We start from the raw sequence: 18,221 nt of genomic DNA, 5'->3' as shown, positions 1-18,221 counted from the left end.
TAGAAAGGAGAGAAAATCATTAACACCTGTGGAATGGAGAGTTTAGAAGAGATGGGGATGATTGTAATAAATACCCCTCTCCCCCAACTGATTTGCCCTGGGGCCCACACTGCTAAGAAATGCTGCTGCCACTGCCAGGTGTGGATTTAATTTTTGGGTGGAGCAGGAATCAAAGGGGGCTGCAAGTGCACCCCTGCCCCTGTGCCATCTCTGACAACACCTTCCCACCTTTTTATTTGGAAATCAGGATGGGTCCTTGCTGGGCAGGGAAGGCTGCTCCCTGCAGCTGTTCCTGCTTCTGGCAGGTGGAGGAAAAACAAGGGCAAATCTATCTAATGCCTTCACTGTTTGCTATAAGGCTGAAGAGCTGCCAGGGGGACCCCTCTTCTGCTAAGCCTAGGTCGCGCAGTAGCGAACTCCGTTTGAACAAGAAGGAAAAACACAACAACCCAAGTCGGCAGCCGGCGGGGGCCTGAAGGTACGCAACGCTTGTTAACCACAGCTGAGGCCTGAGCTCCGCGCTTTCCAGCTCATGAAGGCTTGCAACTTTCCCAGCTGCCTCATACCTCAAGTCCCAGCCGGACACTAACAAGACCTCAGCGAGGCCGCGCGGCTTCGGCACCGCGCTAGGCGAGCTCCGAAAGGGGAGCGCGGGGCCGGAGGAAGCTTCATGGAGAACAGACGTCAGGACTAACCCCGAGCCGGGGGGTGGTCACGCAGGGCAGCGAGCGCTGCTCCCCCCCGAAGCACGAGTTCCGCAAGCAACACTACCCCCACCCTGCAGGGAATGGGACAGCGCCTGTTGGCTGGGAGCGCGGCTTTCGATTGGTGGAGCTTGCTGTCCGTTAGCCAAAGGGCGGCCTGCCCCCGCCGGCCGTGGCGGGATGCTTCGTACCCTGTGACGGGAAGGTCCCTTCCTGGGGCCGGTGGCCTCTCCTGCTACCCCCGCCGGAGGAGCTCCGCCTGGCTCCCGGGTCCGGGAGGTGCCGCCAGGGGGCGCGGGACCGGGCTGCCCCGGGGCTGTGGCGCAGGCGGGGCGGGGCCGGTGTAACAAAGCCGTGGTAACACGGTTGCTACCGCGCCGCGAGCGCCAGGGAATCGGCCGCGGCCTCTTGCAGAGCGCGGGGGCGTTTCCTGGGCGGGGGCAGCGCGGACTCGCCTAGTGCCGGAGCCGGGCGCCCGCTTCTCGCTCTGTCTCGTCCCGTCCCGTCCCTGCTGCAGCCGAGTCCCATGCGGGCGGCCGGCTTCTGGCGCCAGGTCCTGGGGCGCTTCTGCTTCCGGAGCCCGCCCCGCCTCGGCCTTGCCGGAGCCACCGCCGCGGGGCACCATGAACGCGGGGCCGCCCCGCGCCTCGCCGCTGCGCGCCCTCTTTAAGATGGAGCCGGCGCCGGGCACCGCGGAGTTACTCCTGGGAGCCTCCGAGTTCCTCAAGGGTGCGAGGGGGCTGGGGCTGGGGCTGTGCCGGGTCCGCGTCCGCGGGGATCGGGTCCGTACCTGTTGCTGCTCTGGCCCCGGGCTGAGGAAGGGGGTGGCTGGGGGCATGAAGGGGCTGGGAAGGGGGACGCTGGGGAGTGGGTCTCTCGGACTCCACTGACCAGCTCTGACGCTGCTGCCTACCTCTCTCTTGCAGACCGCTTATATTTTGCTACTCTACGCAATAAACCCAAAAGCACCGTCAACACACACTATTTCTCTACAGACGAGGAGCTGGTCTATGAGAAGTAAGTGTTCGTCCACCCTCCCTGGCTCCTGCCAACTCCTGCTTCGCTTTTGTTTTTCTCATGGGGTTTGAAGCCCTTCAGTGTGGAGCGTAATAAACCCCCCATCTAATGTAGGAGCTGTGCTGTTTGCCTTCCCCTCAAAGTATTTGAGCTGTAGTGGAGTTGGGGTGAGGGTATGCTCCTGAGTTGTTTTATGAATGCATGATAGCTGTATTAATTCAGGTCTTTAAAAAGGAACCTTCACTTTTTTTTCCTTTTCAGTTTTCTTTGTGTTTATTCTTGCCCCTGCCAGTCTCCTTTTGTAGGCAGGAAAGTACTGAGTGGTGCTAACTTTCTTTGCTGCTTTTTTGATGATGAGAGTAAAGCTTCGATGAAAACTGTGGGTGCCCTTGCAAAAGCTACATCTTGCAGTTGAAGGAACAATTAAAAGTAATTTCCTACTAGTTTTCTTTGGAGCTTTCCAGCAGCCTTTTCTCTGGGACAAGCTACTCACAGAGGTTGTGTAATGTCTGTCCTTAGAGGTTTTTAAGACCTGGCTAGGCAAAGCCTTGGTTGGGATCATATATTTGGGGATGGTCTTGCTTTGAGCAGGTGCTTAGACTTTACTAAATGACCTCCTGAGGTCCCTTCCAACTCTAATTTTCTAAGATTCTGTAGATCAGCACACACTCTAGGGAAACCGATAGAACGCTTAGGGTCAGCAATTGAAAGGGACTGTACACAAAGTGGTGTCAAGGACACAAAGTAAATAAACTGATAAACTCCGAGCGATTGCTGTATTTAAAGAAACGGGTTCATAGTTGTTGCTTCTGCTGGTAACAAAATGCTTTTAGATGGGAGTATGCATTTTCTCTTCTAAACTTATTGCAGTCTTCATTATTGTTACTAAATCAAGAGCCCTGTGTTGTTACCCTGTTACCTATTTTGTGTGATCTGAACTCAGAGATAAGGGATTTAACTGCTGGCAACAATGTGAGGCTGTACCCCTATGACTAAAGAGTATAAAACTATATTAAATACTTAGAGGCAGGCTATATTCTCCATGCTTCGCTGGTAGATTAGGGATCATAGAATGGATCACTCAATCCCTGCTATAGATATGCTTGGGCAGCATATGGGGACAAGGGTAGAGGCAAGAAGAAAAAGGATCTGAAATTTAGAGGATAATCTTAAACTTCATGTACTTGCTGCTGCTTAACCTGGTTGTTTGGAACATTAAATATTTAAGTCCCCTAAATGCTTAAATAAAATATTGGACCTGACTCTTTATAATTAATTCTGACCCTAAATTGCATTTGTATAAACTGTTTGGTCAAGCATGGTCTTTAAAGATGAAATGCATATTATAGAGCTCTGCTGGGGGGGTTGGCGAAGGGCTTGTTTACATAATCTAGTGGCTGTACTTTCCTAGCTTGCTTCTTAGCTTATGTTCACAATTGATAAAACTGCTTTTGGTGGCTGACAGCCTGGTAAATCTGCATTGTCGGCTCAGATAAAAATAATTCTTGCTGGTGAAGAGGTTTTTACTTTTCTGGCTGCAGATGTAATACCATGTAAGGAAGGGTCCACTGGACATCTTGCACTCAGGCAGATTCAGGTTGGCTGAGGTTTTGAAGGTTCTTGAGGAACTTCAGGCTACAGAGAGTTGGGTATGTCTACATTGTATCCAGCTATTCCTGGGGCGGTGTGGTGGGGGAGGTAAGGTTTCATGGATGGCTCCCTTTCAAGCAAACCCTGCCTACTTGCTCCTGCTTTCATATGCCAGATGTCAAGTAGTGTCTTAAGAGCTGGGGCCCTGGGCCTATTGCTAGCTCTCTGCCTCTGGTTGCTTCCCTGCTGCTGTATTTTGGGGTTTGGCATGTGAGAGTGTGTGGGTAGTATGTACTTGAGAGAGGTTCTCTTCAGAAGAATGGTGAGGACATGGTATAGACATACCATTAGATAAACAACTAAACTAAACACAAGAGCTCTGGATCTAATGTCCTCATGATGGGGAGGCAAGGTATTGGCTAACTTTAGAAGAAGCTTTGTTTTTTTGTTTTTAAGGCCCTGGCTTGACAGATCTTCTCCTAGAATTAATCTTGCCAATTTCTGTTCTGTCTAGGGGCTTGAGAAACCTGCTTGACCAGTGCCTGCAGTACATGGGATCTATGAGTTTCTTCTTGTGTTGGTCTGATCTTGGTGTAGGCCTCAGTATGATGCAGAGACTGTACTGCTTGTTGTATTTGTTGCTTGCATGGATTAGGTGTACATGCTAATTATTTTAGTTCTTTCAGGTGCCTTTGATATTGCTGACTGAATAATGATGAGCCTGAAAATCATGACATCGCATATGTGTGGTTGTGTTCTGCTCAGTGCTATATTTGAGTGATCTCGCCTAAGTTCTTTTACTGTTTTAAAAACTAGTTTTGCTGGACAAGTGGTATTGTGAGCTCTCGTGGTAATAATATAGAGAGAGTACATTTTTTCCGTGTCCCTACTGAAGATTGTGTACCTTGTCCTAATCCAAATATATATAGTGATAAGTGTTATAAAAAGATGTCAGAGCTAAATACTAATTCATCATTTCTGTAGGGTATCCCCCAGTAGAGGATATTAGAAGGATGCGCAATGAGAGAGATCTGTGGATCCCTGGCTAAGAATGTTTGGTAAAATAACACCTAAAGCACTCTTGGCAACATCTTAAAATAGGTTTGAAAAGTCTTTTTTTAATTTTATAGATGTGGGCCATGAGCAAAGACCAATGAAACGTACTGAGTCACTGCAACATAATTTGGTTGAGCAGCCTACTTGGACATTAGATATAGTTAAGGGTCTACCTAAGTTGAGGAGGCATCTGGCCAGTTTCACAGGGAGATTGCGGAGCTGGCTGCCAGTTTTCTGGGCTGATTGTGGCAGGACTCCTGACCCTCCCCCCAATGACTCTGGCTGGGGGGGGGGGGTCCCAATCCCTACTCCTTGCCACTGATTGGCTGCAAGGGCTGTCCATTGTGTGGTTCTGCCCCTTGGCACCAATTGGTGAAGGGGGATGAGGCTACATGACAGGCAGCCCTCTCAACTAATTGGTGGTGAGGGGAATGGGTGAGAGCTGTCTTAGGCTGCCCTTTGGGTAGGCAATCCCTCCTCCTTGGCCTCCTCCAGTGAGTTGTGCAGTCAGGCCAAAATGCTGTGAAGACTTCTGGCTCCCTTTTGAGGAACCAGCATTTTATTTTCAGTAAATGATTTTTTGGATTTTACAGACATTGCCTGTTTTTTGCAGGTAATGCCAGCAATTAATTTCTGCGAAATCCACAAAATCATGATTTCAGTAGGCCAGTGCATGCATATAGTACAGCATATGCTGGCCAGGTTACTTAGTCATACTTATGCTTAAGGCTGTTTGTTGTATTTGCAATGTTAGATAGAAATTACAGCAAAAAACACTAAACATAGATGCATAGAGAGGCTATGCTGGTATAATTTATCTTGCTTTTTTTAAGCAGTCTAAATTTAGTAGGAAAAGAGCACTTTCCTCTTAAAGTGAAGGATTTCTTGACAGAAAGACCTCTTCTAATGTAGGCTTGGCTTTGATAACTCGTTTTAGGGAGTGTAGATGGTCTTTATTGGTTTCAAGTTCAATTTCTGCTTGCAACTTAAGATTTTGTATGCATCTCCCTCCCTTCTATCCTAAAGAGCTTTTTTTACATCTTAAGTTTTAACTGCCAACCTTTCTATTATTATTTATTGCAAGTGGGGTTCTGATGGTCAGGAAGCTTTCTAGCCAGATGTTTAGGTTGATGACAGCCTGCTTATTAATTCACAGCAGTATTTGATCCCATCTTTTTCAAAAAATAACTTTAACACCACGTGATCCATGTATATACAAGTCAGTTCTTATACTGCCTTCCAAAAAAAATGCATACAAGATTTTAACCTGCTACCTAAAAAGAAAAAAAAAAAGAAAAAAAAGAGGATATTGCTCCAATTAAATTACCATATGGAAGGTTTATCTGTGTGCCACTTCTCTATTAGACAGACCCCATTATTTCATTATATTCAGGACACACTTAGAATATTAATCTAAAATGAATTGGAAAAAACTAGGAAGCTTAAATAGCATGTCCTTTGGTTCATCCATTGTTATGAGAATGAACTATCACAATGCTCAGATTCTCTTCCCTTCCTTATTTTGAAGAAAAAGTACAATGCCTCTAATATTTTGGGCTACGAAACTATGTGCACTGCTTGGAAGGTTTTTCTTGTTTGCTTTTCCTTTCTCACATTCTGTCCTTTCTCCCCTCAATTAAAGCACTAAGGTTTTAACAGTACCAGACCTTACTTTAGCCTTTCCAAGTTTGGCTCTGCATTGCTGATGATCTGCTAACTCGGCCTAAATCACTTCTTCTATAATGGGTTAATCTGCCTATGGAGTTCAGAGGTTATTTTAAAAATAGAAACAAATTTATCTAGCCAAATGGATCAATTAGCTAGCCTTTCTAATGTTTTAGAAAGACTTTGCATTAGTAATGAGCAATTCTTTGTCTACCAATATCCACTGACCATTTTAATGTAGATCTAGCAATGCAGTCACTATGGAGAGCCCAGAGACAATATTTCTTAAAAGAATGGTGTAAGAATAGTAGCTTTTATCCAACACAAAATAGTGATGTAAAGTCAGTAGCTAAATAAAAATGAAGTGATGGTAGCATATACATTTTTAAAGTGTACACTGTGTGTAGCAATTGCTGGTAGCTGACTTGCTTCCAAATAGCTAATGCTAAAAGCTTTGCCTTGAAGTTTGTTATTGTGCAGTTACAATTTATACTGTAGAAGAGATTAGAGAAAGCTTAACGGTAATTTTCCACCCTGAACCCCCTAAAATTGGGTTTTCTGTAGGGAAGTGAAGAAAGCAGTTACTAGGTCACCATACATGTTTTATTCATGTGTCTTTCTAAATCTTGTAGGCTGGTGGTTAAGCCAAGAATAGTATGCAACTCTCTTGAGTCTTGATTAGGTGCTGTTTCTAATAAAGGTTTTTCTATTTAGATTGTAAGCTTTTTGGGGAAGGGAATATCTTTCTTACATTTTGCTACACAGTACAAACACGTAGTAAGTCCTGCTCTCTGTTCAGATCTCTAGGGACTACCAAACCCCCTTGAATCCTCTTTGTTTCTTTTTTCTCAATAAGTCTCTCTTGTCCTCCCCAGAAACATGTAGGAAAATTCATATGTTCTTTGGTGCAGTGTAAAGATCTCAAAATGAACTCTATATCGCTGTGGGGCTGAGGAATTGTCTTCTGGAACTGACTAATTCAGAACACCCAGCTGTGCTCATTTAAGCCAGATAAGTGGTTTTGAATACCTCAGCTTGATTGCGGTGGTGGTTGTTAGATACAGAAGATTTCTTGGGGTGTCCATCTGTGACCCATAATGTTTGCATGTATAGGTGTCGTGTCCTCAGCAGCTGGGGGCTATGAAACTAATCATGTTAGTAAGACTGTGGATTTTTCCTCTTAAAGTTATAAATGTATCATCCCACTGACTGGCTCATACTTTCTTGTATATGAATATAGCCTGACTTTGGGGTCTTTACAGAGTTATACATCTTTTTAAGTCAAGTTTAACAGGGTTTTCTGAGTTCTTAATGACCTCACCACTCCAATGAATACGCTATTTTTATTTCAGTTGTTAAATCCAGGATATTTGGACAGAGAATTGTCAGTTTCATAGTTATCAAGATCATATTCTCCAGTCATTATTTAGGATCCATTCTCTCCCTTGGTTCTTTTCTTCAAAGCACTGCTTTTTAGAAGCTGATGGAATATACATGAATAGTATGCTCCATCTATGGTTAGAGGTGGGTTTCTGCCCCAAAACTCCTTGGCTTGGATTTTGGTTTACTTGGGTTTTTAAACATGGCCTCTCACCATTGAACATGCTATACTTGTGCAATTGATGCCTCTGTGTGAGAACTGGGTACTACATACTCTGCACTGGATATCTGAACGAAACACTTGCCTCTATTTAACGCTTGCCTACTAGCTGTCCCAAATCTCATTTACAGTAACTGCCAGTGTTCTGCCTAAATGCATTATAATTTAGCCTCAGAATGTATCATGCCAGGGAATAAGAATAAGAGCTTGTATGAAGTTTGGCCTTTGTTCTCTTGCCAACATCATTGTCAAAAGAAGAGGGGAGAAGTGAATGGAATTATCCAACTGTGACTGCATTAGGTAAAACCCAAAAAAACCAAACCAAACCAAACCAAAACCTCTGATTTTGGCCTAGTGAAGGTTACAAGTGTGTCCTTCTGTCCATAAATTGACTTAAATGTGTACTTGAGGGGTACTTAACCTGATAAAGGGATATTATCTTAAAGGTGGAAATGATAGTGGAGCAAGTAAAAAATACCCTAACTTGCAGAAGATTGTCATTTGGCAGATAGACGAGGCTGTCTTGGATAGACCTTGATTTAATGAGTTTGGCACTGAGAAATCGCTTTCTCTTCAAAAAGAATAGTGGCTTTTGTTCTTCAGTTTTTAACAAACAGATATGGGTTGGGCATCCTGCCCTTGACTGGTTAACACACACAAGGATTTTTACTTTTTGGACCAGATGCTTGTTGGTATCTGTATTCAATTTGGGTAGTTTTGAAGTAGTTTTCTTGAAAAAGTTTAATGCTTAAGTAATGAGGCACATGGATACACTTCATAAGTTGTTATACCTTAATCAGCCATTTATCCTGGTAGAAATGTGTGGACTGACAATGACAGATAAAGTGCCAAGAGACTCTGAATAGCTTCAGAAATCATTTGTGTGACACTGGAACATATGAAGTAAGAGCTGTTCATGGGTGGGCTCCAGGTTAACTTACTTTCATCCAACACAGCAGTTTAGTAACCTCAATGCAGTGTAACTTAACCTGTGTTTTTGAGATTGGGAAGCAGTGAATGTTTAGCTTGTAATGAGGTTTAATTGGTGCTGCCTAGAGCTCTGTTTGTATGAAATATCCCCTTTACTACTTGCAAGCTTTCAAACAAGCAGTTTACCTCCTGGAAAAAAAATGGCAGTGCTAAACTTGCTTATTTCACATGATGAAATGTCACCATAGTTAAGTGTAGAGACTCAGTAGTAATAGTTATGCAGGAATTTCTGAATTTGTAATGGCTGTGAATTAAGGAGAATTTAACACTAGTCTTGTTGCACAAAACGGCTCCACGTCATACACAGAACAGGGAATTCTTTGTTTATTTCAGCAGCATCTGATGGTGTTTGGATATCAGTTGACCAGTGTTGCCATGCAGTAGAATACAAAAAAATCCCTTTAAACCTTCTGAAGTAACTTTTAAAAAGTATTCCCTTTTTAGATGGCCCGTAGCTATTATAGGTAAAAAGGGAATTTTAGCAAATTATGATCAAACATGGGACTATTAAGTTCAAAACTCTCTTCAAATACTAGTTTAATCCAGTGACCAGATTAAAAATGGTATGTTATGTTTATTTTCCTTTCTTCACTTCAACTACAAGAGATCTGTTTTGGTTTATATTTGGTTCGGAGAGTACAATCTTTAATTTTTCAAATTCAGTCTTCTTTGGTATGTCACTACTCGTGTCTTATCATATGCTGCTTGGAAGAAGTACAGTCAGAATCCTTTTGATGCCTATTGGATGCCAGCCACCCACTCCCTAGCCCTCCAGTTTTCTTCCTCCTGCATCTAATAGTTGTACTGAACCCTTGGACCATTTATAGGATCAGTGAGAGGGGAAAAAGAACCTTGGTCATTCCCTGTTCACTCTTTCTTTCAGCATCTACTCTCTGTCTCTGTGAGATGCAGGAGACTGGGCATGATGGACCTATGGTCTGATCCAGTAAATAGCTGTTCCTAGATTTGTATGTAAAGTTTTGTAGCGGATTTCTATGAAAGAGAGGCATCTTTCACATGTTTTGAAGTTGGTTGATGTGGATTTTTTTATTTTATGATGAAATATAATGAGGTTGTTCTGTAACTGAACCCCTTTTATTGAAAGCTTTATTTCCAACACAGATGCATTATCCCAGCAGTATATCTTTTGGCAGGTCATGAATAGAGGTGTAGCTGAGTCACTAATCACTTACAGATTTGAAGATAAGAACAAAGGTCTTGAAGAGGATTGGGAACTTCCAGAGGAATTGAGGTCCAGGGCTTGTGGCAGCTTATTCTTATTTGCATAAACTGGAGTCTCTGGATTGCACCCACATCCAGTTTCAGTGTATAGGAAATTGTAGTTTCATAGTTAGTAGGGTCGGAAGGGACCTGAGCAGATCATCAAGTCCAACCCCCTGCCATGGCAAGAAAGAGTACTGGGGTCAAACGACCCCAGCAAGGTGATTGTGAAGCCTCATCTTAAAGACCCCCAGGGTAGGAGCCAGCACCACTTCACTTGGAACTTGGTTCCAAACCCAGCCACCCTGACAGTGAAGTAGCGCCTCCTGATGTCTAATCTGAATTTACCCTCTGCCAGCTTGTGACCGTTATTTCTAGTCACTCCTGGTAGTGCTTGGGGACACAGGGAAGAGTAATCCAGAGATTACTGGAGATGGCAAATGCTGTGATTGCTGTGGCCATATTCTTCTGAGAAGATGGGACAGAGTTTTCTAGCTATTAGGAAGTGGGAAAAGGGATTCTTCTTATTGATTTTTTACATATAATTTAAGATAAGGTATGAATTGAACTAGACACTTGGCCAGTAGTGGATCCAGGATGCTGAAAGGAAAATTGGAAGGAGAGGTGGCAGAGAGGAACAGAACGTGGTGGTGAGCTCACTGTCTGGCCAGTGAGTTTGCTGTGCATCCAAAACCAGAACTCCCAAGGGTGAAAGGGGTGGGGTGCAATTTAGGGATGTGAATATCATTTAAAAAAATTACCTGCTTAATGTCCTGTAAGTATGGGTCCTCCAGGTGGGAGCCCCTCTGGGGTGCTATGGGAGAGGTAGGGTGTGCCTAGCTCCATGCAGCCCTCCCCTATGGCACCTGATGGCAGCCCTGCTGCTGCACTCACTCCTGTTTAAGCCCTTTTGGCTCCGCTGCACAGCTTTGCCTGACTCTGCTCCCCCAGGTAACAGCTAGTTACCTCCCTGCCACAGCATCTGCATAATGTTGCAGCCCAGATCCACATAGCTTCCTGGGCACCCCCTGCTGGAGCCACTCTCTCAACAGCAGGCAGCATGGAGCTTGGAGGTAAACAGTAAAAGTTAAATGGTATAACTATCATTAATTTTTAACTGTTTAACCTTTTACATCCCCAGTGCAACTACACCAATGCACCCTGTCTGGATCCACTCCTGTCCTTGGCTTTTTGTACCACTTGAATGTGGAAATGTCATAATCATCAGGATAGTAAGCCCTTTTTAGGAGGTAATAAAATCACCTCCTAATTCTAGTGTGTATAATATAGAAGACAATAAGGAAGTGGTAATTTCTGCCCTAGCCGATTGCTGGTCCCTACAAACTTGAAGCAAGATATCAGAAGATGCAGTAGTTTTCTGCAGCTCTTGAAGATGGCAGCATTGTTAGGATTGAGTTAGGAATAGATTCCTGCCATGTGCTTTAGCACAGAAAACTGTTTTTAGTCACTTTGAAATTGGAGATGCTTGATTGTAGTAGACTCACTTGCCATACATCTGGTATGGTAGCAATATTTCTGAATCCACTGACTTGCCATCAGCCTTTGACTAGTCTGCGAAATAAGAATGTTGCCCTCCTTCCTGCTACGAGTTGCAGTTAATAGTCATTTGATTAATGAGTTCTTGCTGTGGAATGGCAATGCAAAACTTACCCAAGTAGTATATTCACCAGGGTATAAAAACTTACTGCATTCTTCTATCTGCATAGGTTTGTTAGACAGAGTCTTGAAGTGCAAAGTCTGTTTCAGAAATTAATTCTTAGATATCTTGAAATGAAGACTAAGACTTGCTTAATAAACTGTATCTTGGCAACAATTCTGTATGACTAATGCCATTTTTAAAAATAGAATAAAACGAGCCAGATTAATAACAGTAGTAACTCCAGCTATTTGATATATTAACCAAAACTTATAAATGGAACCCCAAATATGCACAGTTCCAATTTGGAAGGAATGGACTGCCTGAAGAAGCCCAAGCTTAATCATCCTCATAGTTAAAAGGTTCTTCCTGATACCCACTCTAAATTTCATCCTGAAGTCCTTTCTTGGCCTGACTTTTGGATTGACAATCCAAGGGTACTAGGAATAGGAGTTAGGTTGTTTTATGTTCTTTAATATGGAGACGGTGTATGTTCACTCTGCCAACAGAAATCAAATTTCAAATGGTTTAGATATGCAGAGGCTCTTCATTTCATTATCTTACCCCTAGTTTTGGTGTGTTCAAATGGCTTTCTGTAACATCTACCTTCTCTTAATTCAGGCTGTAGCGGACTTCTCTCTTCTACTTCTGATCAGGTAATCTCACAATGGAAAATACATTGGTTAATTGTGTGGCAAAATATTGGTGAATGGTGACTTCCAATTAACTGACTTTTCAATGAGATAATTAGGGCCTTTAACAAAATATAACTTTTTATTGAGGAAAAGCCCATGCCAAATGCTGAAACTTCTGTTCAGTTGTCATGTTAGCCCTTCACAGGAGGAGTTCATTTGCATCTAATCCTGCTTTCTTATTCAAGGATGTCAAACTCGTCCTCGGCTGGGTCTGTAGGGTCAGTACGCTTGCCCCCCCTGCCCTGTTTTTTGCCACCACTAGCCATGTCCATCAAGGCCTAGGGGCCCTGAACTCTTTAGCAAGCCATGCCCTTAGCTCTGCCCCCAACTTCTGATGGGTTGGCTCTGGCTGGTAGGCCACATTTGACACTCTGCTCTGGCCCATTTGGGAAGATCCAGTACATATTGGTATGATGCTATATAGTGAATAGCTCCTATGGTGTCCATCACTGCTGCTCAAAGAATAGGAACCCAGTCTACGAAGAGAGTAGGAGTACAGTTCTTTTGAGGCACATGTTGGTATTTCTGAAGTGAAACACCTTGGCTTTCAGCTACAATATATATATATATTTTTTATATCTTTATTTCAAACATTTTTGTAAAAAAAATTGATAAGTAGTCAGAAACTGAGTAGTTGTATGTTAAAGGCCAGACCCTATTCCATGTATGGGGCATTTTCAGTGGTCTTTAGGCAACTATGTGTAGTTCTCGTACCTGAAAATCCATATTTCATTACCAAAGTAAATATACCATGTGTCCCTTGGGTTCCAAAATAGCAATGAGGAGGAGGGCCCATCCACCTTTTGTATAAATAGTTTTTTAGAGACTTGATCAGGGTGGAATGGGATTGTATTTAATAAGTGGAACAGAATCTGGCCCTAAGTGTGTTGCATTCTTCAACCCCTTGTTGCAGTCCTCATTCTTTCTACCTTTTGCTCATCTTATTTCCCATTGCCTGTTTTCCCAATAAGTGGTCAGCTCTCCCCATGAATGGCTGCTCTCCTTTCTAGCTTAGAAGTGGCTAAGATTCTTTTTTGTCTTAAGGGCCCATAAAAACAGGTGACATAAGTACCTTTTTGTAATAAGAAATAGGACACGTAGAAGCCATTGAAAAGAAGAGCAAATGCCATCTGTCTAGTTTTCTAAGTGTTATAGCAAGTATTATAGAGAACAGAATTTGGAAACGATTGTCTCGTAGGATCAATTTTTTTAAATTATCTGAATAAGTCACAAACTTCACTAGACTAGTATCTGTGCCAAGGGTGAGAGAGCTGTTTCTCTCATCTATAATCCTTTTTTAAGAATAAAGAAATGTCAGTACATTAGCAAAAGGAAACTCTTTTTAACACCAAGTTTAAAAGCAACACTGTCAACTGATGCCACAGTTTTATTGAGACATGCTTTAAATGTGTGGTGGAACAGGAGGAAATTAAACTTCAGTTATGTTGTGTTTAGAAAATATAAACAGACTTAAGGACCTGGCTTTTATAGTCAGTGTTCACTGACCTAAGAAAATACCTAAGAAATAGTTTTCTATTTCTACTTTACACGCACAACTTCACAGTAGAAGGGGTTTCAAAATACTTGTCTGTCACTTGGCTCTCAGACTTCTTATTAGTGTTAGGCTGTTGTAAATAAAGTAATCAGAATCGCACATGTAAGAACACGTGATGTGAAGTAGTGTACAGTCTTTCCTCTCTTTCACACTGTCGTATTTGCTTATCAGTAGCACGATGGGTTAGCTTACACTGCACAGAGGGTGTTGTATAACCAAATGAGGAATTAGCATTATTCTTGAAACACAAGTAACACTGATTCACTTTTTCCCTATCATTTATCTGTGATCTAAGAAATGCTCTGTATTCATGTGGTATTGCCAAACAGTTATGAAAGGAAGGAACTAAATATCACTTAAGGTGTACCTTTGTTTTTCTGTCCTTGAAATAACAACATCACACATTTTATGGCAAAGACAGATCGATAGATAACCACCGTAAAATACCGTCACTGAACTTAAAGGGTCTCATTCATTCCTTTCAGCTTTGCTTATGTAGGAATAACTTGGAAGGCTTTTGTATGTGGGGCAAGGGCGAGTTTCCTGTTGCAGGCTCAGGGCCAGAGGCTGCATCAGCCTCTTCCCAGTGAGGGGGCTGGGCTGAGGTTCTACTTGGGTGGGTGGGGGCAGAACAGGCTCAGCTGCGCAGGGTGGGCAGCAGCAAGGCAGGGGGTTATGGGGAATTTCAGGATGGCTATAGCCCTCCCTGCTCTGGGCATTCCCAAGCAAAAAATGGCTGAGCAGACTGCTCTGAGCAGGGGCAGCAGTACGGAGGGGCTTGGGTGGCTGCAGCCACCCCAAAATTCCCTGTAGCCACCCCTCCCAGTGCTGCTGCTGCCTGCCCTTGCCCCATGCAGAAATCCAGGGGGGTACCTACCCCCCCATGCCTTCCCTGGGGGTGCATGCAGTGGTGGGGAGCCCCCTCCCCCTTCCACATGCCCTGGATGAGCTGCCTATGGCTCTGTCCTGAACCCGTGGAGTCACATTCACTGTCCTGTCTGGGCAGCCCATCCCTCCCCCACTCCCTTGCCATGGGGACCTTGATTTCTACCCCCCCCCAAACACACCCCTTCCCTCCTGCACACCCCTTTTCCCCTCTCCCCACCCCCAACAGACTTACCAGCAGGACACTGCTCTACAAGCTGCCGGGCTACCTTCCTGTGGAACATTTGTTGAAATGGTATTGGCTGATATGGCTGGTGTTAGATATTTATAGCCATTAGAAAACCAAGCACCATTTATCTTAAATTCTACTTCACACTTACTGACTCTTACTGCAACACGAGATTTATTACAAGTCTAACAGAACTTTTCCGGGGTGGCATATGCTAATTGTACATAGTCAGACTGATTGCAACTTACATTCTGCCAAGTTTTGTTTTCATGAAAATCTGAGTAGTAAGGGGCCAACATCTGAGTTGCATTCAAGGGTACCGGTATCATGGGTATTCGTCTGGTAGAATAGATAGGGACATAACTACATATCTAATGACAAGAGACACTTAAATCTATCCTAATTTGATTAACTAAAGACAAGAACATATTTTCATGAAATGATCTTCTTTGTTGGTGCAGAAGTGTAGTTTGGTTTACAGAGTTTCTCATAACCGATGAGTCAAGTTCATATAAGATGGCTCAAAAAGAAATACTGAGAACTACCCAAATCACGATTAACCAACTTCACCTTAGGAACCGGGAACTAGGTAGAGGCCTTTTTCCTGTTCCGAAGGGCATAGTGGCGTCATTGGGGCACATCTTCTTTTCTCTGTAGTGGCAAATCCTCTTTGCCAGTAGGCGCTTGGCTCATTACTGGTCTTGAGCTTTCCTGCTGGCAGGTGCTAGGCTTACTACTAGTCTGGAGGCTGATTACAAGATTGATATGGAGGAGACTCTGGGTCTAACGAGGCTGATTGTTTTCTTACTGTGTGAAGTGTGGATCCACGTCTGGAGTCCTTGACACTTTATTGCAGTGTTGGTGGTCAGGAGTACCTTTCCAGCGAGGTTCCAGCGATGACTTTTGTTGATGGACTTTTATACGGACCCAGTCACCAGGCAGGATAGAATGGGATGGCTCATCTGGTTCTTTGGGGAGAGCTGCCTGTACCTGTGAATGAAAAGCCTTAATACACTTCATTAGTGCCTTACAATAGTCCAGAATGGTATCATCAAGTAAATGTATATCACAAAAGTGGGAGGCAACAGGTGGCGAGGCAGGGAGCCTCATGGGTCTTCCCATTAGAATTTCATGTGGGCTAAGCCCAGTCTTTCAGTTGGCAGTAGATCTCGTACTCATAAGGGCTATGGGAAGTGCATCTGGCTATTTTAGGTGAGTCTCAGCACAAATTTTGGCCAATTTATTTTTCAGAATGCCATTTTGGCGTTCTGCTTGGCCTGAGGCCTGTGGACGGTATGGGCAATGAAAGTTCTGTTGGATCTGCAGGACTTTACAGACTTCTTTCATTATCTGTCCAGTAAAATGAGTTCCTCTATCAGAGTTTAGGGATAAAGGAATACCAAACCTTGGAATAAAGTCTCTGAGCAACTTTTTGCTTACAGTGATGGTGTCAGCTTTTGCACACGGGTAGGCTTCTACCCATCCAGAAAACATACATACAATAACAAGAACATATTCATAAGAACAACATTTCTGCATTTGAATAAAATCTAATTGTAAATTTACAAACAGTCTCCAAGGTGGGGGATGTGCTGCCGCCTTTGTTTTTCTGGCTTTAAGGGAGGTAGATGCTAAGAGCAAATCATCAACATATTGCACAAGCACAGAATTTTCTTTAAATATTATATCATCTAGATCTTTCTTCAGAATTTGAGAAAAAAGAGAAGGGGATTCAGTATAGCCCTGGGGCAATCACATCCAGGTATACTGAAGTCCTTGATAGGTAAATGCAAAGAGAAACTGGCTATCAGGGTGAATAGGAATAGAGAAAAAATGCAGAACACAAGCTAACAACAGTAAAATAACAAGCATTAGGAGCAATACAGGACAAGATAGTAGCTGGATTTGATACAACAGGAAAAGTGGGTAAAACTGCAGAATTTACTGCACAAAGGTCTTGTACAAAGCCATAGGTATTCTTTCTAAATTTTTTACAGGAAGAATAGGTGTATTACAAGGGCTCTTAGTTGGGACAATGATACTTTGTTTTAAAAGGGCAGTTATAACAGAGCATATCCCTTCTTCAACTTTTGGACGTAAAGGGTATTGAGCAACTTTGGGTAAAGGCTTAGCTGGGTTTAATGTAATTTTTACAGGCTGGGTTGTGTGGATTTGTCCTACTTCATTAGCATGCTGGGACCAGAGAAATGGAGGGACAGCTTTTATGGTTTCTTCTTGTAACAGAAAGATCAGGGAACTCGGGCTCAGGAGGTGAACTAGCTAAAATGGCAAGTGCTGCTATCTCATTATTACAGGGGACATTTAAATAAACACCATTAGGAGAGCAATAGATAGTACAACTGAGTTCACAAAGCAAATCTCTGCCTAACAAATTAACAGGAGAACAAGGACTGAGGAGAAAGGCATGTTAATCAGAAACAGGACCAAGAGAAACATGTAATGGTTGGGAAACAGGATGAGGAACTATTTGATTTGAAATTTCTATAGTGTTTACAACAGCAGAGGAGAGGGGAGTTGTGGAAAATTCTTCAGCTCGAAGAGTAGAGTGGCTTGCACCAGTGTCTACTCTACATTTTGTAGAGATGTCATTTATCACGCAGGAAACGAAGGGATCATCTTGATGAAGTGGGAGAAGCAGGGCTGTGATGATGTTACTATTTCTCAGGCTGGCCTAACAGGAGGCTCCCTGATTTGGGACAGAGGATTGAGTGAGAGGAGGTGGTGGTGGGTTGAACATCATCCCCGGCTGGCCAGGCTGGTGAGGACATTGAGCCTTCCAGTGTCCTGGTTGTGACAACTGTCATAATTTTGGGACTGAAATCCTCCTCGTCTTATCCCACGACCACGTCCCCTGCCTCTGAACTGTCCTTGATGGAAATCTTGGCTTCTGCCCCTGCCTAAAGTCTGTAACTGTAATGACATTAGCTTAGTTTCTGTGTATTCCTTTTTCTTTTCCTGGCAGGTTGTACAATGATTTGCAGTGGTGACTAGTTCTGCAAGTGGCTTAGTCTGCCAACCTACAGCAATTGTGCACAACTGTTCCTGGACTGTAGAAAGAAGTCTGTGGACAAAAAATGGAAGCAACTACTTCTGGGGCAGTTTCAGCTGCCTTTTCAATACCAGCATGTCTTTCAAATAGTTTCAGGTGGTCCATGTAGTCTGCTGGGGATTCTCCTTTATTTTGTTTACAGTTATGTATTTTGGCCCAGTCAGTTTTTCTGGGGCAAATTTTAAGTACAGCCTCAAGGAGGCGTCTTCGGGCATCTGCTAAGTGATCTCCAGTTCCAGGGTCTTGAGTAGGCCAAGTAACCTGTGCGATGAGGTGGTTGCAGACTT

At 43.4% G+C, this 18,221-nt stretch overlaps 1 protein-coding gene and 1 long non-coding RNA gene across 4 annotated transcripts in view; one reads left to right on the top strand and one right to left on the bottom strand.

Moving 5' to 3' along the window:
• Positions 1 to 456: 456 nt before the first annotated feature.
• CDC14A (cell division cycle 14A) overlaps positions 457 to 18,221 on the top strand; it is a 143,080-nt gene continuing 125,315 nt past the window's right edge. The window contains exons 1-2 of one of the 3 annotated variants that reach the window (XM_090047084.1): positions 457 to 974; positions 1,631 to 1,721. In XM_090047084.1, coding sequence (XP_089903210.1) covers positions 788 to 974; positions 1,631 to 1,721 — 278 coding nt within the window. In that variant the 5' untranslated portion in view covers positions 457 to 787. The other 2 variants (XM_090047085.1, XM_090047086.1) reach the window with 2 other exon arrangements.
• Positions 15,016 to 18,221, bottom strand: part of LOC149863741 (uncharacterized) — a 31,420-nt gene continuing 28,214 nt past the window's right edge. The window contains exon 2 of the long non-coding RNA XR_016442314.1: positions 15,016 to 15,854. This is a non-coding gene — a long non-coding RNA (uncharacterized LOC149863741). The remainder of the gene's footprint in view (positions 15,855 to 18,221) is intronic.

The sequence above is a fragment of the Crocodylus siamensis genome, chromosome 5, assembly GCF_052110815.1.
Source record: "Crocodylus siamensis isolate JL-2025a chromosome 5, ASM5211081v1, whole genome shotgun sequence".
NCBI lineage: Eukaryota > Metazoa > Chordata > Crocodylia > Crocodylidae > Crocodylus > Crocodylus siamensis.
This window is presented reverse-complemented; position numbering and strand designations above follow the sequence as displayed.